The sequence below is a fragment of the Chlorocebus sabaeus genome, chromosome 10 (assembly GCF_047675955.1).
Source record: "Chlorocebus sabaeus isolate Y175 chromosome 10, mChlSab1.0.hap1, whole genome shotgun sequence".
In the NCBI taxonomy this organism is placed as follows: Eukaryota; Metazoa; Chordata; class Mammalia; order Primates; family Cercopithecidae; genus Chlorocebus; species Chlorocebus sabaeus.
In genome coordinates this window covers 39,617,875-39,641,089 of record NC_132913.1, presented here as the reverse complement: position 1 = coordinate 39,641,089, position 23,215 = coordinate 39,617,875, and the positions used below count along the sequence as shown (strand labels likewise).

The window sequence follows — 23,215 nt, the reverse complement described above, 5'->3', positions numbered from 1 at the left end:
ACAATTGCACTTCTAAGTGTTAATATATAACCTTAAGAAATTTATACCTGTGCATCAGGTGACATAAACAAGGATTTCGATTATAACATTACCTGCAATAACCTCATATGTTCATCAATAGGGCAAGAAATAGTTGACTCTCATTATTGGCAGTAGTTATTGTATTCATCAGGTTCTCTAAAGGAACAGAACTAATAGGATATATGTATACATGAAGGGGAGTTTATTCGCAGAATTTTTTTTTTTTTTTTTTTTTTTTTTTTGAGACAGAGTCTCGCTCTCCAGGCACAATCTCGGCTTACAGCAACCTCCACCTCCCAGGTTCAAGCAATTCTCCTGCCTCAGCCTCCCAAGTAGCTGGGACTACAGGTACACACCACCATGCCCAGCTAATTTTTGTATTTTTAGTAGAGACGGGGTTTCACCATGTTGGCCAGGGGTGGTCTCAAACTTCTGACCTCAGGTGATCCACCCACCTCGGCCTCCCAAAGTACTGGGATTACAGGTGTAAGCCACCATACCCAGCCTTATTAGCAGAATTGACTTACAGGATCACAAGGTGAAGTCCAACAATAGGCCATCTGCAAGCTGAGGAACAAGGAAGCCAGTCCCAGTCCCAAAACCTCTGAAGTAGGGAAGCTAATAGTGCAGCTCTCCGTCTGTGGCCAAAGGCCTGATATCTCCTGACAAACCACTGGTGTAAGTCTAAGAGTCCAAAAGCTGAAGAACTTGGAGTCTGATGTTCGAGGGCAGGAAGCACTGGGCACAAGAGAAGGATGAAGGCCGGCAGACTTAGCAGACTCAGTGAGGCAGCTCTTCCATCTTCTTCTGCCTGCTGTATTCTAGCCACACTGGCAGCTGATTAGATGATGCCCACCCAGATTGAGGGTGGATCTGCCTCTCCCAGTTCACTGACTCAAATGTTAATCTCCTTTGGCAGCACCCTCGCAGACTCACCTAGGAACAACACTTTGCATCCTTCAATCCAATCAAGTTGACACTCAATATTAACCATCACAGTTATGGTCTATAAAGTCACCATGGACACTGAATTATTGACCAGCGGAAATATAGGGTTAGGCTCCCCAGAGCCTCTGGTTGCAACGTTTTTGTCAACTGATGAATACATAAAACTGTGTTATGTGTTTGTTATTTAATATATTTTGTTATATATATTAAACTTATTTAATAGTTATATATTAAAGTTATTTAATATTTGTTATCTATATTAAACTTATTTAATATATATTGTTGATTCATTAACATTGAACTCAAGCATGAAAGAAGCTTACCAACATACATATCTTCTCCGTAAGGCACATCTCAGCCTTCCTGCACTTAGTTAACACTGGACAGCACTTCAACATTATGCTACGAGCCTATTTTAAACAGCGAAATCACCAAAAAAAAAAAAAAAAGGCACAAAAGTGCAAAAAGTGTGGCACTAAATACAAAGCAAAAAGGACACACGTGTACAGTATGCATGCTGAAACAAAAAAGCAGAGTCATCTCGTTCAACCTCAGCTGAGAATCTGCACATTTGGTGACAAATTTTTCACCACTTTGTGGTCTATGAGTGACCATAAAAGCACTGTATTAATGTTGGGGTTACAGATAAATTTTTATCAAATAGGCAAATTTGCAAATTCAGAATTCACAAATAATGAGGATCAATTGTAATTTATGGCATATTTATTCAATGAACATAATTTAAAAATTAAATTACCTCTAGCCAGGCTGGGCACAGTGGCTCATGCCTGTAAACCCAGAACTTTGGGAGGCTGAGGCGGGTGGATCACTTGAGGTCAAGAGTTCAAGACCAGCCTCACCAACATGGTGAAACCCCGTCTATACAAAAATACAAAAAAAATTAGCCAGATGTGGTGGCGCACGCCTGTAATCCCAGCTACTCGGAAGGCTGAGACAAGAGAATTGCTTGAACCCAGGAGGCAGAGGTTGCCTTGTGCCATTGCACTCCAGCCTGGGTGACAGAGAGAGACTTTATCTCAAAAAAATAAAATAAAATAAATGACCTAAAGCCACATGTATCAACATAAATACTTCTCAAATCAAATGTATATTCAAAAGTACATATGGATTATAGTATCATTTCTATAAATTCAGAAGCAAACCATAAGTTATTTTCAACAAAAGAGTGCATAGGAATGAGATGTGCCAATTCGGGGTAATTTTCCTCTGAAGAGGGAGAAAGGAAGTCAGGAGAGAGCGAGCTTGGACTGTGTCTATAACATTTTATTTCTTTGGGTATGTATTTTAACCTAGTGTTCTGTGATGCTGGAACTATTTTGTTAAGAATATGTCCATTAGAACTATTTCGGTAGTGAAATACACGTGCTACAGAGCAACGCATTGTAGAAAAGGAAACTGCTCCCTGAAATTACAGCACATCATAGAGCAGTGCTGGCAATCATTTAACAGCGTGATGGACTATGACTATGACAAGGGTCTGTTTGCATAGAAGGAAAGAAGGCCTGTACGAAAGAGAGACGAAAAGGAGAGGGACAAAGGGTCAAATTTTCATTTCCAGATGCACCCTGCATATCTGTTACTCCTTTCGAGTTCATGGGAGTTTCTTCCCAGAAGGACTACGTGCAGCACAGAGAACCACCCAAAAGCAAGCTTAGTCACTGGGACATGAGAAAAACCTAAAGCCCTAAAAAAATTACTCCTAAAGCAGGGGACAAGGTTTGGGAAGGAAAACTCCTGAATGGAAACTAAGACAAGACGAATAGTTTCTATTGCCAAAGACTGGGGATGACCCATCAAGGTCTCATTTTCATTGGAATAAAGCAGTGGTTTTCTTGGGGCAAAGAAAAACATACCATCTAACTCCCAATTTTGTTTCTGCTCAAGAAAAAATAAATGTTTGTGATGCTGTTAGGTTTCATTTATAATTCTCCTCTTTGTTCACTTTTGGCAGTTACCATCATGAGCATTAGAGTAAAGTCTAGCACCCCGCCAAAAATACCAGCATTGTGATTGATGTGTGATTCAAAAAAGCTGTCAAAAGGAATACTCCAAAAGAAATGAGTCACGTGGCTGGGCCAGGCATGCTATTATTTTTGTACCATATTATAATCCTTTTCATCTGGACCTTCTTAGAGTTGGCTTATTACTTCCTTTCATGCTATTCTAAGCTGACTAAAGGCTACAATAAATGGCATAAGAAGCCTGACAGAATGGGCTCATACCTTCATTACTAAAATACAAAAATTAAGGCTATTTGATATGGAAATAGGGCACCAAGAAAAACATGCACACAGCTTCAGCCCACGCAATTTAAGAACCCTTAAGGGTCTGAGAACACAGAGAATTTTATCTCAGATTAGTCAGACAGTGCTATCAAATATTCTTTTATCTAACTTAAAAAAGTAGATTGCCACTCTAAAAATTTAGGGCAAAAGTGACATTTATCAGCTGAGAGACAAATGAGCAATTTTCCTCACCAGATAGTAAGAAAGATGTGTGCATCTTTAGAAAATTCTAGGCTCTCATTTCTGGATGGTGGTGATGTCTTTTATTTGATTTGGGACTGGCCTTTGTTTCATAAGCTTAGCTCTGTCTGATTCAGCAAGATCACGCAGGACGCAACCCAAACAGATTAATATAGAACCTTCTGGAAAAAATAAAGCAGGGGTTTACTGGGGAATGTAATCTGTAATGTCTTCTTTCTGTGCTTCCTAGATCAAGTCAGATGGCACTGTATTCTTGATTTAAAGCAATGCAGCTTTTATTGAACAATGCTCTTAATCAAACAGAAAACCATCTATACACGAGTTACACAATTTCTTTTTTTTTTTTTTTTGCCACTCCTGGAATTCAGAATAAAGTCCAATGACTCCATCCATCCCAGGATGGAGCTGGAGCCAAACAAAACTTCAACAGCAGTTTCTTCAAGGCTCAGATGGTCACAACTTCAATGTATTTTCTCATTGTAAACAAGCTGCTCAGTGGTCACAGCATCATATGTAGCATGGCAGCCATCTGTTCCAATTATGAAAACACTACCACTTCCATTAGGCTCGGAAATGGAATAGCCTAATGCCCTGAAACACCTAGGTCTCTTTTTCTAGAAAGAAGAAAATATACAAGAGTCAACATAAAATATCCAAGTGGGGCTGCACACATGGACCAGAACTTTGAAAACATTGATGTATTACAGGTCAGTAGGTACAATCTTATGGCAAGAGTAGCAAATACAAGCCACCATCAGTTCAGTTCTGAGCGTTCTGGGGCCCTGCTTCACTTGTTCTTCACATGTGAAGTTGATGATGATTTAACTAAAGTTACCTGTGAAATATACTAGAATCCAGTTAAAGTCCATAGCTTGGACCGTAAAGCCAGTGCTTTAATAAAGTCAAATTTTAAAAGAGTACAAAATAATCAGAACTACCACTTCTTGTGAAGTGCTTACCTGAGTGCCACAACTTCACTGTACTAAGCAATATCATTCAATATCCACAACAAGTCAAAAAGGTAGCTCTTGAGCTCATGACGGATGTGGCTACCAAGGCTGAGAAAGGTCAACCAATTAGTAAGCAGTAAAAATCCTGATTCAAACTCAGATTTATTCCAAAGTCCAAGATCATAAACAAGCTTTGTTAAATGGACTTTGCAGAAAAGATTGCAGGCTTTCTAACAAAGTGAGTATAGGGACATATACTTAAGTTTCTGATGCTTGCAACCTAGAGAAGTAAGGCTTATAGTCGACTGCCTTTGGGGTAGATTCTCCTACCACCTAAAAGGCTGATCCTGATATTAATACTTTTTACCAGATTCTTCCAAGTTGTTTGCACAGAACACACTCAAATCTAGACACACACTCAAATTTTTTTTTTTTTTTTTTTTTTTTTTTTTGAGACGGAGTCTCGCTCTGTTGCCCGGGCTGGGGTGCAGTGGCCGGATCTCAGCTCACTGCAAGCTCTGCCTCCCGGGTTCACGCCATTCTCCTGCCTCAGCCTCCCAAGTAGCTGGTACTACAGGCGCCCACCACCTTGCCCAGCTAGTTTTTTGTATTTTTTTTTTTTTTTAGTAAAGATGGGGTTTCACCGTGTTAGCCAGGATGGTCTCGATCTCCTGACCTCGTGATCCACCCGTCTCGGCCTCCCAAAGTGCTGGGATTACAGGCTTGAGCCACCGCGCCCGGCCTACACACTCAAATCTCTAAGCATTCAGGCACAGAGCAGAATTCATGCAATTATGTATTACAACCTTCAGCCGAAGTAAGTTGTCTAGATTTATCAGCTTAATCTAAAATATTAGAAACTTTAACCTTAATATGTCCTTCTATAGCATATTATAAACATAATACACATACGTATGATAAATGCCTTTAAATATCCTATAATCTTCATTCTCTAGCCTCCAGTACCTCATCTGCTAGGCAGTTAACTACTCAAAGGCAAAAGGGAAAATAAAATTCACCTTTGTGTCCCAGCATCTCAAGAAGCCTTGCTTGGTACACTCAAGCAAAACGTTGGTTAAACAGAAATAAGATCACATGGCATTTGTTTTTTAAAAATAAGCAATCTCCAACACAAGGGCCTACTAACACAATATCATAATGGTTGTTCTCACATGGAAGTCCAAGTCTATGGGTTATCACTGAGGGCTGAGCAAAAGGCTTACCACACAGCCTTCAAGCTGTAACAACACAGCCATTTTACGAGGGACATTTAAAAAAACAAAGGTTCAGAGACAGTTGTCTGAAAGAGAGCCTTCAGAAAGCCTTCAGAGGACAACTGTTACTAGAAAAAAAAAAAAAAAACGATTTGATCACAAGCTTACTTGGCCTTTACTATTTCAATAGTGAACAGTGGCTTTATTCATCCAGTTCTCATTTTATCTTTAATTTTTCTGAAGGATATGTAGTTACTGTTGGTTCTGGATATATAACAAAATGAACACAGACTGAAAAGACGATGAGTTTGCCATCACAGAGCTTTCAATTTGCTTTGAAACATTTATATTTATTATACATACAGCTTATATTTACATAATATTTTTGCACTGGAAGTCAAAATAGAAAGTCAGGAGCACAGCTTTTGAGTCGAGAAATTTGATTTTCAGCTTTACTACCTACTAGAAATATGTATTCTCAGGTAAGATTTTTAACTTCCCTAATCCTGAGTTTCTCATATATGAGACAGGGACATACCTTCGGGTTTCCTGAGCTACCACTCGTGTTTACTGAAATGATTAAAGAAATACACAAGTGACCTATATTGTATTATTACTAACATGCATGAAATCCACATTTAAACCCATGTTAGGGCTGCCTTAAAATCCTCACAATAAACAAAGCCACTAACATGTATTTAAAGACTTATTCTGATCTTGAATTGTGTAAACCTACTGGCAAGCAGGAAGATACCAAAATTCCTACCCATTCTCCAGTCACTGCTAGAGGTCTGAGAGTTCTAAGTCAGAATTGCCCACTTTTCTTTGTGGCTTCTCCTTTAATCATGCTTAAAGGTTCTCAAACTTTAACATTCATAAGAACTGCTTTCTAGGAGCTCATCATCACTGGTCATTAGAGAAATGCAAATAAAAACCACAATGAGCCACTACCTCATGCCAGTTAGAATGGCGATTATTAAAGTCAGGAAACAACAGATGCTGGTGAGGTTGTAGAGAAATAGGAACGCTTTTACACTGTCGATGGGAGTGTAAATTAGTTCAATCATTGTGGAAGACAGTGTGGCAATTCCTCAAGGATCTAGAACCAGAAATACCATTTGACCCAGCAATCCCATTAATGGGTATATACCCAAAAGATTATAAATCATTCTATTATAAAGACACATGCACACATATGTTTACTTGGCTATTTACAATAGCAAAGACTTGGAACCTACCCAAATGCCCATCAGAGATAGTCTGGATAAAGAAAATGTGGCACATATACACCATGGAATACTATGCAGCCATAAAAAAGGATGAGCTCATGTCCTTTGCAGGGACATGGATGAAGCTGAAAACCATCACCCTCAGCAAACACAGGAACAGAAAACCAAATACCACATGTTATCACTCATAAGTCGGGGTTGAACAATGAGAACACATGGACACAGGGAGGGGAACATTACACACCAGAACCTGTCGCAGGTTGAGGGGGAAGGGGAGGGAGAGCATTAGGACAAACACCTAATACATGCAGGGCTTAAAACCTAGATGACAGGTTGATGGGTGCAGCAAACCATCGCATGTATACCTGTGTAACAAACCTGCACGTTCTGCACATGTATCCTAGAACTTACAGTAAAATTTAAAAGAAATAATAACTGCTTTCTAGGGTTGTTTCACTACAGAATTGAACATGTTGTACTTTCATGGGCAACTTCAGGTTTTTTGGGGATAATTTTAACCACATACAACTTTCACCTTATTTTTAACTTTAGAATTGTACCTCTTTACAAAATTATTTTTGAGACAGAGTCTTACTCTGTTACCCAGGGTGGAGTGCAATGGCGCAATCTCGGCTCACTACAGCCTCTACCTCCCAGGTTCAAATGATTCTCCTGCCTCAGTCTCCCAAGTAGCTGGGACTACAAGTATGCGCCACCATACCCAGCTGATTTTTGTATTTATAATAGAGATAGGGCTTCACCGTGTTGGCCAGGCTGGTCTCAAAGTCCTGACCTCAAGTGATTGGCCCACCTCGGCCTCTCAAAGTGATGGGATTACAGGTGTGAGCCACCGTGCCCAGGCTTCTTTGTAAAATTCTTGTATGCCCCTTAAAATGCAATTTTGTAAAGGAAATATAAAAAAAGAAAAAGAGGGAAAGAATCTGAGCTATAAGCTAGTATCAAGTTAACGGCAATAAAGTAATTCTCTTCTATAATACCTTGCCTGCCCCAGATCAACCTATAGCTTCAAGCAGACAAAGAAAGTCATTCTAAGTATTGGCCTTCAGAGGGCTTGCATTTAGGGCACAGCTCACACTGATCAAACAGCCCATTCTCAAACAGTGTGTCCCATGGGTCTAGAACAATGGCAATTCTAAAATACTCATTTCTTAGAAAATCACCTGAATTTAACAAGAGGCAGAACTCTGGCTACCCAAAGCCACCTACAAGAAATGGCTCTGTTACCAACAACAGAGTGAGGGGACAGACTCCTGAGCCTCTACCTTGAGGCTGTCCCACGGGCACTGTTGGGACTGAGTACATCCCATGTCTGGGCTAAGTACATCCCATATGCTGTGGAATGACCCTTCATTTGCTCCAGGGTCTCTGGAAACTGCTCCTGGACCAGCAACGGGAGAAACAAATCGCACTCTGGCTACTCCTCCCTCCTGAGGGCTCCTACCTGATCACAATGGCTGCCTGCTCCTCCTCACTCAGACCTTATCGGGATGACACCACTTCACATATCCCATTTTATTCTCCTCATGGCACTCTCCACCATCTAAACGCTCCATTTCTGTACCTGTGCATCCCCTTCATGTCTGGCTTCCCCCTCTGCACCCTCCCATTAAAATGTAAATTCCTTGGGAGCAGACGTTTAATCGGTGCCACTCAGTACAGCATCCTCCAGTGCCTACAACACTGCCTGGCACACAGTAAGTGCTCAATAAATATTTTTTGGACTGTCTAAATAAAGTATATAAGCACCAAAGGAGCAAAAACCCACAAGGTAGAATGAAAAGTGCAGCCCAGCAGCGGTTGGGACTGAGCTAGAATCTCAGCTACTTCCTATTCCAAGGAAACATTTTCTGAACACTCAAAATTCAGAAAAGGCATCTTCCCTCCAAACACTTAGCATATCTACATCTATACTGACTATGAAGCTCTTTGGGTTGCTTATTGTTGCTTGTTTCCCCAGCTACATCCTGAGTCCCTTGAGATTAAGGTCAGATTTTGCAGCATATAACACAAGTTGGACTCATTCAGAGCGGTTATTGTATGAATTAATGAGTTTAGTAAAGAGGGTATGTGAAGAACGAACAAGAAGCATACACGTAATGACACCTTATAGCTAACTCAGAAAACATAACAGTGTAGTGCGGTAGAAAGAAGCAGGCTCTCTCAGGTAGGCCTGGATTCAAACTCTGCCCCTATGATTGCGTAGTGGCCACCTTAACACCCTCAGCCCATTGTCTCATTAGTAAAAGGAAGACAATACCTCCTGGAAAAGCTGTCATGAGCATCAACGACAATGCATATAAAGCACCTAACAGAACTCGAGAGAATTCATAAACATCATTAGTTTACAGTGGACTGCACCCTAGAGTTTTAGTGTGAAGACCGAGGACTGGACCACAAACTTCACCACCTTCTTATATAACTTCAAGCCATCTAGTCTCATGCGCTATTTGTCTCATTTATTTAAAACCCTTAGAAGCACAGAAGAAATTGGAGAGCACTCTGCAAACAGCAAAGCACTAACATGCCAAAATAAAGAACACTGCCCATTTAAACTTACCTCACTCCAACAAAAACAATATAAACTGCCCTCCTCCTCTCTGCTAATTCACAAGGAGTCAGGGAAGCATGATGCCAACTTGTTATCTCTGAATGTTTCGTATTCTTCGACACCTACCACAGTCAAGTGATAAGGGGAATACCAAGATGAATACGAATCTATGACCAAGTGTCATTTCAACACAAAGGCAAGTTATGTGCAATTAATAGCCTGGTGTGGTCAGTTACACAGGTTTCCAGAGCAGCCACTCCAATTCCCAGTCCTCTTTCAGTGGGCACTGTTCTCCTCTCAAGTCAGCAATCATTTGCTGGGACCCTTCCCAAGGCTAAGATAAGTAAAAGCTGTCAGACCCTGTAAGACATGATCCCTGCCTTTCAGGAGCCCACAGTGTGAACTGGCAGGTGAAACTAAGACGTTAAGAATGTAATAAGTAACTACAAAGCTACACATGAAAGCATCTCCCTATTTTACAATCAGAACTTACTCAAAGTGATATTTACTCAAGTGCCTCATGAGTAAGGGATAATTCGTACCACAAAGCAATCAAAGTAAGCAGAGTTGTTTTTCTCATCGCCCCCAAGCTAACGTGGGCCTGTAAGGACCCTTGGAAAAAGTGCGATTGTAGAAAACTTTGAAGGCTGGTATAGTTTCAGAAAGCAGAGAAGCAAAGGGAGCCCATCCTACGCAGGGGAATCACCGGGAAAAAAATACAAAGGAGAGAAAGCATAGGTCTAATCTGGGGACAGGAATTTAAAAAAGAAAGAAAGAAAGGAAAAAAAAAAAAAAAAAAAAAAAAAAAAAAAACAAGAAAACTCCAAGTGAGGGACTTGTAAAGAAACAGAAGAGGAGAGAGATGGGTCAGGTCACATTGCAGCTGGCTTCAGGAAGAAGGCTGTGAGGGATACAGGAGTTACAGAGGGGGGAAAGGAAGGAAGACCAACAAACATGGCCATGAGCCCCTCGAATTTTATCTATTAATAATGTCTGGAATAACACAATAGGGCTGTGATGGGAAATTGAACCAGAACATGAAATTCACAATCTTATACCTTTTAATATTTCAAAAGTCATCAAGAAAGATAACAAAAGCTAAAAGCCAGAACTTGAGCTTGAGAAGGAGTACATAAATTTTGTACCTACATGTCTGTAATTCCAAGTATTAATGCCCAAAATTTCAAATGCTTATTTTCATTGTGGCCATCCCTCCCATTCATGCTTTACTTTGGGAACACAAATCAAAATATCCTCTTCTCAGTATTATGAAAAGCAGGGATACTATACACACAAACAAAAATACCATTAAGGTGATCAATGATATAATTAAAAGCAACAGGAAAATGCTGCAGTGTCAGTATTTCCTAATATTCAGGCCTCCTTGGACTAGGAACACTGTCAAAGGAAGTGGTGGAAACCTCATAGTTAGAGTCACTTGGAGTCAGACCACAAGGCACAATCCTGTGGCCGACTCTCTTCCACATGAAGTGTGACCGCTGAGAAAGTAAGTTCAGGTGAGCAGTAACTGTGGCTGGGAGAGCAGAAGCCAAGTCTCACCACTTCTGAAGAACAAGACGGAGGGATTCTGATTCCTGATCTGGGGGTTGGTTGCAACTGTGTTTGTTTTGTGAAAAGATTTTTTTTTTTTTTTTGAGGTGGAATATCGTCCTGTCGCCCAGGCTGGAGTGCTGTAGTACGATCTCGGCTCACTGCAACCTCCGCCTCCCAGGTTCAAGCTATTCTCCTACCTCAGCCTCCCAAGTAGCTGGGACTACAGGTACGTGCCACTATGCCCGGCTAATTTTTTGTATCTTTAGTAGACACGGGGTTTCACCATGTTGGCCAGGCTGGTCTCGAACTCCTGACCTTGTGATCTGCCCACCTCAGCCTCCCAAAGTGCTGGGATTACAGGCCTGAGCCATGGCGCCTGGTCTAGGCCACTGTGCCTGGCCATGAGAAGATTTTTTTAAAGAAGGATCAGGCAATGTCATTCTAAAAAATGACGAAGAAAGAATTTTTTAATTTCTCCATTATCATTAGAAACGTCAGAGGAAATCAATCATAGAACGTTTTTTGTAGTTAGAGATAGGGTATCTTACTTTGTCACCCAGCCTGGAGTACAGTGGCATTATCACAGCTCACTTCAGCCTCAAACTGCTGGGCTCAAGCAATTCTCCCACCTCAGCCTCCCAAGTAGCTAGGACTACAGGGAGTGTGCCACTAAGTCAGCTATTTTTTTTTTTTTCATAGACACAGGATCTTGCTGTTGCCCAGGCTGATCTCGAACTCCAGGCCTCAAGCGATCCTCCCACCTCAGCCTCCCAAAGCACTGGGATTACAGATATGAGCCACCATACCCTGCCAGAACTTCTGATAATTACTGGTGAAGTAACAAAAGTATAGGTCGGGTGCGGTGGCTCATGCCTGTAGTCCCAGCACTTTGGGAGGCTGAGGTGGGAGGATCACCTGAGGTTGGGAGTTCAAGAACAGCCTGGGCAACATGGTGACACCCCGTCTGTACTACAAATACAAAAATTAGCCGGACATGGAGGCACGCACCTGTAATCCCAGCTACTCTGGAGGCTGAGGCAGGAGAATTGCTTGAACCCAGGAGGTGGAGGTTGCAGTGAGCCAAGATTGTGTCACTGCACTCCAGTGTGGGCAACAGAGCAAGACTCCATCTAAAAAGAAAAAAAAAAGAGAGAAAAAAAAAGTATAGGTGTTTAATGTTAAAGAATTGTTTAATTAAATGAGAAATGAGACCTGGTAAATTCACAAATGATCTGGAGATTTCTAAGCCAAATAATGTTTTCCAAAAAGCAGACCCTGAGAACCAAACGAAACATTCCGCTATAAAAGGCCATTGGAGGGTCTAAACACTGGCAAGGGGAAGGGCTGCACAAGCCCAGGAGGCCACACAGTTCTAAATGGCCTCTCCAGGTTCACATCTGGATGGCCGAATTAGTTGGCAGTAGAGTGACTTTATGGTAAGGCCCAGGGAATCCAAGTTTATGGCATCCTGGTCCCAAGACATTTGGCTTCCTAGGTTCACCAGTCAGAAGTCCTTGGGAATAAAGAACCCTGATTAGTCAAGATACTCCATTGTCACCAAAGAGAAAATTTCTTTGGAAGAACAACAAAGCTGACCATATCAGGGAATGAAAGCGCCAGAACTGAACCTAACAAAGCTATTCACCCAATTCACTGCCTTTGCATTTTAGGTCTCTAGCTTTCACAAATAAGACAGTCAGCAGTACTGAACTCACTGGCCAAAACTGAGTGTTGCCATGGTGCAAATCTGATCATGACATATCCAACTTCTCCTGCTATTAGTTATCATAATGCTTCCTTCTATGCCAATAAAAAAAAGTTACTCCTTTTTTATTGAATTTATTCAATGAGGGCAGATGAGACTATTTTTAATCTTTCTGCCACTGTAAAATTGTCATCATCTTTACCTTCCCCACCAAAATAAAACTATTATCCTTTACTATTCCCATCTAAATCCATACCTCCTCTTGCCCTGTTCCCTATTACTAGAAAGTTTTATCTAATCATAAATCAACTACCTACAGTTCCTTATAAGATTGATTTATATTTCTAAATGAAAATGAAACAATAATTGCTACTATCCTCTTAGTTCCAGAAAACCACATATCCTGTCCTCAAACCCCAAACCACAAATGCTAAAAATTATGAATAAGAGGAATGTCTATTTGCTTATGTTGTAATGAATAAAGAAATAACTAGAGTCTTGCATTGAGAACAATCAGCTCATTCTTGACCTAGCATCCTATTTATCTTTCTATTCTCAAGGCTAATTGCTTATATAAGCATGCCAATTTGCCTTGATTATAGGATTCTTAATAAATGAATGTTGTTTACATTTCACAAGTGTATTTGAATTTCACTACAGGAAGCCAAGCTCATCAAGTCTTTGTAAGTGGTAAAACCAGAGATCAAAGCAAAAGGCCTGCATTGAACCAACAAACAATTAGGCTGCAGAATAGAGGCCTAAGCAAAAATGCAATTGATTTATTGATTGTTCTACTCCAGAAGTATACCTCTAGGTCACTGCTCAATCTTATACAATATGTATAGAAATTTCTCACAAATGTTCATTATGATAATTTAGTGGACATTTCTTAAACAGTTAAAGTCTCTCTACCATTCAACAGGATTTGATCCTTTTCTTCTGTATTTTTTCATCTCACAGCTTTTAGTCGAATCGAATGTCTAGTTTTTTTTATTCTTCTCAACCTTCTCAGTTTTGCCTAATCTCTCCAAATTTTTTTTAACTTCTTAAGCCCTTTTCTGTTACACTCACTATCTTGTTTTCTGCTGGTTTTAACTCATATGCTTGGTCCTTGTGTTAGGAAGAAAAAGGGGAAAAACATCTAGCACAGTGGCTATCAACCTTGGCTGCACATTCAAACCTCCTAGGGAGCTTTTTTTAAAAAATGATAGCCAGGTCACATTCCAGACAAATTTATCAGAATTTCTGAGAGTGGCACCCAGGCAAATGTGGGTTTGTTTTTTGTTGTTGTTTTGTTTCTGTTTTTTTTTTTTTTTTTTAAGAGATAGTCTTGCACTGTTGCCCAGACTGGAATGCAGTGGCGTGAATCACAGCTCACTGCAACCTCAAATTTCTGGGCTCAAGCAATCCTCCTGCTTCAGCCTCCCAGGTAAGCTGGGACTACAGGCGTGCATCACCACACCTGGCTAATTTTCATTAGTAGTAGAGATAGGTCTTGCTATGTTGCTCCAGGCTGGTCTAGGACTCCTGGCCTCAAGCGATCCTCCTGTCTTGGCCTCCCAAAGTACTGGGATTACAGGCATGAGCCACTGTACCTGGCCCACTTGTACTTTTTGAAGCTCCCCAAGTGATGTCAATGCACAACCAAGTCTGAGAACCACTACTTTAACTTACCAATACCCTTATCCTACCTTAAATAAGGTGTTCTGCCAAACTTCCATGGAGAGAAAAAAAACAAGGAAAGGAAGTCAGGCCCCTGAGCAAACCCTCAATCAAGGTAGGACTTGAGACTAGTGAGATGTGTTATTTAAAAGCACCATCAGTCACACTTTAGTGTCCCAGCACCAGGCACAAGGTCAAAAATGTGAACTATTTAAACTGGCTGTGGTGGCTCATGCCTGTAATCCCAGCACTTTGAGAGGCCAAAGCGGGTGGATCATTTGAGGTCAGGAGTTCAAGACCAGCCTGGCCAACATGGTGAAACCCCGCCTCTACTAAAAGTACAAAAACTAGCCGGGCGTGGTGGTGCATGCCTGTAATCCCAGCTACTCAGGAGGCTGAGGCAGGAGGATCGCTTGAACCCACGAGGCAGAGGTTGCAGTGAGCTGAGATCACGTCACTGTACACCAGCCTGGGTGACAGAAAGAGAATCCGTCTCAAAACAAAACAAAAAAAAATGAACTATTTGATATTTGACATCATTCCCAAAATGATGAAAGAATAAGTCAAGTGAGATTACAGAAGTCAGTCTAGTGAGATTACTTCTGGAGATAACAGGGTCTAAACACCTCAAGGCTTTCAGCTTCTGTGGCAATGGTTATAGGGGCTTACAAATGCATCAGAACTTCTGCAAAGAAAAAAGTGGACTAAGGTTACATGTGAAATAAGAGTCACCAAAGTCAGTTACAGGCTACACAAGAACACTGAGGATCATGGAATCACAGAAACTATAGGAAGTTTGTCCTAGAAACTATACAAGACTAGAAATCAGAGAGAGTTTGTGTTAAGTGCCTACCAGTGAACACTGATGGTCATGTTTTTCTGTTTGTTTTTTAAGACAGTGAAAAGAAAGTACATTTTTATCTGTCAACATTGAACATCATCATACCTGGGAAATAGGGCTAAGTGTTGCCCAATTTCAGAATTCCAAGCCCATCTGGTCCACATCTGCGGGCCTTGGTTAAAATTCCAGTTCAAGAGGCAGCTCTCCAACCTAACCGCTCTTCCCTTAGACAATGCTCCCAAATTATATCCTATCAGTTGGAAACTGCATAGTCCTTGCCGTTATGTTGAAAGACAGGTTTCTGGAAAGGAGGAGGGGGTCACTGGGAAAGAGGGAGGAAGATCACCCTGCAGTATGAACAGTTGGAATTCTAAAGGGAAGACAAGAAAAGAGCTATCTCTGTCCCCAGTGTTCAAGTAGGTGAGAACTAAGAAGGTACATGAAGGCTCTCTAAGGAACCATGACTCCAAAGCCTGGGGACACACTTCTTGTTATCTGCAGGAGGGGGTGGCACTCCATAAAGAGTTGCTCTACAAGATGAGATCTGCCAAGCAACCGTATAGCTTGTAACTCACATTCCCTCCTAAGCTCCTCTAGGCTGTTCCTTCCAAGGATTCAAGGCTTTGTTCCTAAAAGGATTCCAGTTACAGCACCCTCTTGCAAAGGAGGGGCAATCATCCATAATCAGTGCTTCTTGTATTATCTGCTTTTTTGACATCTATTACTTGCTTAAACCTGAGGGCTAGAGAGCCCACTTTACCTTGTCCCTATTCCCCAAGCTCTAAATATGAAAAGAAGAGCACTGTTCATTTAGACCAAATCCTTTAGGCAACAGTTCTCATAAAGTCAAATGGATTTCCAGAACAAATATCAGCACATACTTATCCTTTTCTTCTTTAAGCCCAAGAAGGACCTACCAGGAGATCTTTCCCCACTCTCAGGGGCTATAATTCTATGTCTAGAACCTGCAAGTGGCAGACTCACCTCAAAGAGGGTAACTTTCAAGCCAATAATGTACTTCCTATCATCTTGGGCTGGAAAGGGCCTTCCAGTCACCAGTGTTTTTCACACAGATTATCTGAATAACTTTAATGGAGAACGCACCATCCATTTTCAACAACTCTATGTGTTAGAATATTTTTCCCTATGCTCGTATGACTTTCAGTCACTGACCCTGGGGAATTCTACTCTTTAGACCACACAGAACACCCCTACACACATTTCCACCTGAAAGCTCTTCAAAAGCCAGCGTCAACTAATGAATCACAATGTATTATGTTCTGAAAATTTTATGCTTTCAAGTGTTAAGATTTCCATCATCTCACGACTATACTAACAATTGTGCCAAATTCTATTCCTGCTCGCAAAGGAGGAAAACCAAGGGCCAGAGGAAAGAGTTTAACTTGTCCAAGTTGGTGCAGCAAATATGATTCTAGAAACTAGGTCTCCTGCCTCCCAGGCCAATGCTAAATAAGAGGCCACAAGCAAAAGTACTTCTTATCACTTAGGGATTTCAGGCCACGCATACCATCGCTCCCCAAATTTCATCACTTTACACTGTTGCCAGTCTCTTCCTGGAGCCAAATATTTGCATTTGATCAACTTCTATCCTAGACACCCCAATATATTGTCACAGTTTTTACTGGTATTATTAGGAGGAAAAAATGTATCCTGATAATGATACAGCCCTAACCATATATTCCCACTTAGGAGAATAAAACAGCTCAGGGAGTTACTGCCTAGGGTGAAACTGTAATGGCTCAACGTGACAACACTCCACCGCCCCTCTCCCATTACTCTCTTTCCCTCACAACAGGAGAAAGAATGTGAGAAAACAAATCAGCAGCATCCGATGGCCTCACTACACTCCCACCCACCCATCTGTTCAACAGACTTCATGGCAAGTGTTCTCCTTGAAGTGGCTGAAAGGGAGCAACGCCTTGCAGCGGGAAATAAACTTAAATGGGAAATAAACTTAAATGTTAAAACTTGACCTTCCAGCAGGGCACAGTGGTTCATGTCTGTAATCCTAGCACTTTGGTAGGCTAAGGCAGGTGGATCACGAGGTCAGGAGTTCAAGACCAGCGTGGCCAAGATGCTGAAACTCCATTTCTACTAAAAATACAAAAATTAGCCGGGCATGGTAGCACACACCTGTAATCCCAGCTACTCAGGAGGCTGAGGCAGGAGAATTGCTTGAACCCGGGCGGCAGAGGTTGCAGTGAGCCAATATTGCACCACTGCATTCCAGCCTGGGTGACAGAGCAAGACTCCATCTCAAGAAGAAAAAAAAAAAAAAAAAAAACTTGACCTTCCTTTCCTTTTCACAGGTAATTATATATGGAGTGTATGCGTTGCATTGACAGGTTGTCTATTCCTTCTGATTTGGAGAACAAACTTTTCAACCAAGGAATTTCAAATCTGCCTTGAAAAGAAAAACTGAAGAGTACCTTTTTGGACCAGATCAATTTTTAACTCCATGCTTGAAAATAGAAGAGCACAGTGAAGATGCCAAAAAGCTTGACATCTAAAGAGAAGAAACTTCAAATGCACCTCACTTCAGTGACTTCTGAAGAATTTCTGCCAACTTTATCCAGTCGGAAATTTGCACTACCCAGACAGGAAGTTTTTACTGCTAGTCCCAGGCCCTTTTTTTCTTCCCAGTTCTAAGCCTAAGGAAGCATAATATGAAGGAAAGGCCAGAGGGAGCAGGGAACAGATCCAAATCTCTGCTGAAAGACCAGATCGGTTATTTAATAACTGTACAATTTTAGGCAACTTGGGTAATCTTTTTCTTTTTTGAGACGTGGTCTCACTTTGTCACCCAGGCTGGAATACAATGGTACGAACATGGCTCACTTCAGCCTCGACCCCCAGGACCTAAATGATCCTCCCACCTCAGTCTCTTGTGTAGCTGGGACTACAGGTGCAAGCCACCACACCTGGCTAATCTTTGTTTTCTTTTTTCATAGAGACAGGATCTCACTATGTTGCCCAGGCTGGTCTCAAATTCCTGGGCTCAAGCGATCCTCTCACCTCAGCCTCCCAAAGTGCTGGGATTATCGGTGTAAGCCACCGCGCCCAGCTTAGATAATCATTGTTTATGCATCTATAATGTTGCTGATAGCATTAGTTACTATGAGCATTAAATGAGAACGGGTAAAAGGCCTACTCATAGTAGATACTCAGAAAATGTTCCCACTCCTTCTTAAAACAAAATGACCACATTCAATCTCAGGGCAAGGGGGAAAAAAATGAGAAGGAAATGGACTCAAATTAATCAGATACCAAAGCAGTTCCTGATACCAAATATAAGATAATACTGCCCTAAACCATTACTTCCTAATAATTTTAAATCTGTTTGCAGTGCTGCCTGATACCTGATATTGCATAAGATACAGCAGCTAAGACACAGACTTAAAAATTGTCCTTTCCTCTGAAACTCAACAAAAGAATTTTTAGGATAGCTCTTCAACAAAGGCATCCAAGGGTGTGCCTTTTAAGTTGTAAACAGTGACTGCAAGCCAAAAATGAGTGAATATTATGGAGTGTCTAATGAAGAAAGAGGTACTCTCAGACAAAAACCATCAGTTGTTCACCACATCCACCAAGAACCACCTTCTTATCATCATCTTTAAAAATAAAGGACATGGGAGTTTTCGTGGGTGTGTGTATGTAACCCAGGGATGTCCAATGTTTTGGCTTCCCTGGGCCACATCGGAAGAAGAATTGTCTTGGGCCACACATAAAATACATTAACACTAACAACAGCTGATGAGCTTAAAAAAAAAAATCATGAAATAAATCTCATAATGTTTTAAGAAAGTTTATGAATTTGTGTTGGGCCCATGCAGCCCACAGGCAGTGGGTTGACAAGCTTGATGTAACCCCCAAAATTAGACAATGGTTAACAAATACAATGGAGGGCCACATGGCTATTACAGATGTGAAGAACCCCCCCAAAAACACAGGCTAATATTACCTATGAAACATATACATCCTTACATCAAAAAACAAAGATTGAAGTATGTGGCTGACTTTATAATTTATGAAACACTTCCATATAAATTATACATAGGTTAGAGTATAAAAGAAACACTGCACATACACACACACAAAGGTACATGTATCTCACCTTCCAGCTCTACCTGAAAGGTCGGTAGAGGGAAGCAAATGGTTAAATATATACACTAAGACAGTAATCTTTTCCCTTAAACAGAAGTTTTATAACTATTACTATAATGATACTGAAAATGCCTATCCTTGGGAGGATTAAACTCCTAAGACTGGGATCCAATTTTTGCTAGTCACTAACTCATTTTTTTCTATTAAAAAGATTACTTTTCAAAGTTCACCCCTCTACTGTAAATTCATTAGTCTTTTATTCTCTCATTTCCATTCATATCCACCAATTTTTTATGCTCACACAATTTAACCCATATAAACTGATGGGGAGGGAGGGGATAGTTATTGAGTAGGTTTGTTTTCTCTTAAGGCTTTCCTAACAAGAAATAAAATAGACTCCTGTCATTTTAATTTTTATTTACTTCTCCCTGAGGCCTTAAATATTCTAGAGCTGGAGGTTGGGAGGAATTGTTTTCCTAGCTTGAAATAGTCTGTTAATTATTGATGTAAGTCATACTTACAATGAGGTGCTTGGACACTTTTCTGTACAGTATTACTATCTGGTTTTCCTCCCAAAACACCCGTATGATCTTTATTATACAAGAAAGTTGAACTGGTATCAATAATGCCAACACGATTTCCATTGTCCTCCACATACATACTTAAAAATCTGCCACCTAAAACTTGTCCTTCAAGCTTGATGTCGAGAACTAAATGGTTTGAACTGATTTCTTAAGCGACTCATAAAGAAAAGCAAAGTTGAGATTATCACACATACAACTCCAGAAAAAAACCAACAAGAGAAATCACCAACACTGCGCACTTCTATTGGCCTATGGAGATGATTTGGAAGGTTTCAGCTCCTCTCTCAGATTGTCAAAGAGCAAGCGGAGCTGAATTGGGAGAAGGAACGCATCAACGGTCCAAATGTATCCCTAGGAAGAGTGTTCCCAGGCTGACATGGTCCCCCAAAAACTTTGTCTCTACTCAAAAAAAGGTCAGACTGGTATTGTTTTTGTTTCTTGTTTGAGAGGCTTAGAATATCATAAACAATTTTAAAAGGAATTGCACCCAGTAACAGTGACACAAAGTAAAGTAGCCACAATACTGCCCCAAGAAGCTTGGGATGTACAATCATAATTGTCTACATACTATATTTGCAACTGCTAGCCTTAACAGGAACACAAATCCACCATGTTAATGATGGGACATCATTTTTCTAAATTCACACCATGTGTTATTAATCAGCAGGGTAACTGAAAGCTCAAGCAAAAAAAAAAAAAGCTATCTTAGTCAAGCAGAACTTAATTGCATTATTGTTATTATTATGGCTGCTGCACTGGTTTCCCTGTGTCACTGGCTCCTCCACCACAAGTATTCAGACACACACACACACACACACACACACACACACACAGCACCACAGCATGGATGGAAAAACAAAAAAGCCAGAGTCAGGCGGAAAAAAAGCCAGAGCCAGGAGGTAAGAACCACATGTCTAGTAGGAAGAGGGTTTTGAAGAAAAACGTTTGTCTCTGGTAAAGCAGGTCAGGTATGCACCCAGGCCGCCTTAAGAATTATGCCTAGGCCGTTTCATTTGAGTGTCCCATCTTGCACAACGGTGGGAGCAGCTGTGGGAGATCACAGGAGATGCAAAGCAACCCAAGCAACCTCATCTATCTCCCCGATGGCCACACCAGAGTTTCCAGGTGGCGGGAGAGAGAGCTCAGTTCTCCTAAAGAGCACACAGCTAACCTGCCATCCAGAACATCATTTCCCATACCAAACCATCCCTTTTTCAAGGCCTGAAGGCAGGCAATTTGAACGTCCTGTCGCTGAGCAGACCTCAGAAAACCGATTTTTGATCTAGAACTCGAGTCCTCTGCCAAAGTTGTAAGTTTTCATGAAAACAAAAGAAGAAAAGAAAACCTGCAGGCAGGCACAATCGTTGGCTGCCCGGATCACGAGTTTCCCTTGCTGCCTAGTCTTGTGGAGTTTAGAGGTAACCAACTAGGAAAAGAGAAGTGTACAACTGTGAGGAATAGGAATGCGTCCAATCTCGCCTGTGTCCCTCCCAACATCCCTTAGAAGAGGCTGGGACACTAAAACTGGAAGTCTGGGGACCAACTGCAGTCCAGATCCTGGCTGGGGCAAGCCGCCACACCCTCTGCAGCTCACAGCACAAGCCTCGGCTGGGAGGGGCCCAGACACAGTCCCAGCAGGAAAGGGAGAAAGAGAGGAGTTTTCAGAGTCCTGGATTCGAGGAGCTGGAAAGCTGGGAGAAGCGGAATGCAGCAGGGAGCGGGGGACCTGGCTGGGAGTGCAAGAGGAGAGGAGGGGTCGCCCGTGCAGTCAGGACAGCTCGCAACACGTCCCCGCAAAACTGCACATTTTTGTGGTTTAAGATTTAAGTCTAGAGGGAACGCGCTGAGGTTCTCCCCAGCCTGGGTTTCAGACGCCCCTGCTCCTCTCCAAGGGCCGGGACGCCGCACTGCTGTGGGTCTCCCCTTTCCCTTTCGGGGAAGCTCCCCTTGGCCAAGCCACGACGTCCGCCCTCCAAGTTCGCCTCCGCTCATGGCACGGCGCGGCGCCTACGGCCGGCCACACGCGCCCCATCTGCCGGGGACTTCGCAGGTCCAGGGCTGGCCGCCCGAGGGATGGTCCGCAGGGGCTCAGGATTTTTTGTTTTGTTTTGTTTTGTTTCGTTTAAAAAAAAAAAAAAAAAAAAAAAAGCCTAAGCGGCTCGCCGCCTCCTCCTCCCAAGCCCGCGCCACCTTCCCTTCACGCCCACGCCGCACCTCCCGGGCACACGCGCCGTGAGGTGCCTCTCCAGCCAGACAATGGGTTCGGGGCTGGCCGGGCAGCCCGCCCGGAGCCCCCATCCCCATCACCGGACCCCGAGAGGCTGAGCCCGGGGGACTGCCGGGGGGTGAAGAGGAGTGCTGGGGGGCCACAAAGGGGAAAGTGAGAGCCTACCCCTCGGGAATGGAGGCTCGCTCCCGGCACCGGGCGAAGGGGAGGGGCGGGGGTCAGATGCGCCGCCCGGCCGGGGGCCCCGGGTCCCCGCGCCCGGCCGCCGCCGCGCACTCACCAGCACGATGGCAAATCGCTCCTCCAGTTCACCTGGCTCGGGCATCGGCAGCTTCAAAGGCACGTTGTGCGCCCTGAAATCGGTCTGCTGCGAATCCATGCTCCCCGCGTTGCCCATGTCGGCGGCGCGCCGGGGCCGGGGGCTGCTCCGGGCCCCTAGCTTGCGCGTCGGAAATCAGAACAGCTCCCGGCGGTCGGCTCCCGCCCGCAGGCGCGACCTGCCCCGCTCCCCACCCTCCGCCGCGCCCAGGCGGGTGTGCGGCGCGCACCGCTCCCTAGCAGCGCTCCAAGCCGAGCCGCCCCCCGGCCTCCCTCATGCTCTCCGCCGCCCCAGCGCGGCCCCGGCCTCTTTTCCTCGGGAGGGGTAGTGGGGGCGCTGGGCGCCTATGTGCATGGTGCTCCGCTGGCACACCGCCCCCTGCCAGAGATCGCGGCCCCCGGCGCGTGGTTCCTCCTACTCGGCCTTCTGCCGGGCCCGCGGCCGCCTCTGACACTTCCAGCCCTTGCCGGCCACGGCTGCGCCTGAACGGCTAACACCTCCAGCAGACAAATGCAGCTCCGCGCTCCCGTACACAATGCCCCCTCTCGCCCGGCCCCCGCCCCCGCCCCGGCTCCGCCCACTCGCCCCGCGGACTGCCGGGACGCGTAGTTTCTGCCCAAAGTGTCCGCGCGCAGAGACCACGCCCGCTCCAGAGCGCCAGGCCGGGTTGGGGCCATTTGCAGCAAGGGCGATCCGTAGGTCTCTGGAGATAGCTTATGTCACTTTTGACCCTCCTCACCCCAACAGTAGAATACCTACA

At 43.1% G+C, this 23,215-nt stretch overlaps 1 protein-coding gene across 1 annotated transcript in view; it reads right to left on the bottom strand.

Annotated features, from left to right (window-relative positions):
- The window catches only part of FMNL2 (formin like 2), a 314,952-nt gene extending 291,987 nt beyond the window's left edge, over window positions 1-22,965 (bottom strand). Inside the window, 1 exon segment of the mRNA XM_007964975.3 lies at window positions 22,417-22,965. Within this exon segment, the coding sequence (XP_007963166.1) occupies window positions 22,417-22,533 (117 nt within the window). The 5' untranslated portion in view covers window positions 22,534-22,965.
- Between the last annotated feature and the right edge of the window lie 250 nt (window positions 22,966-23,215).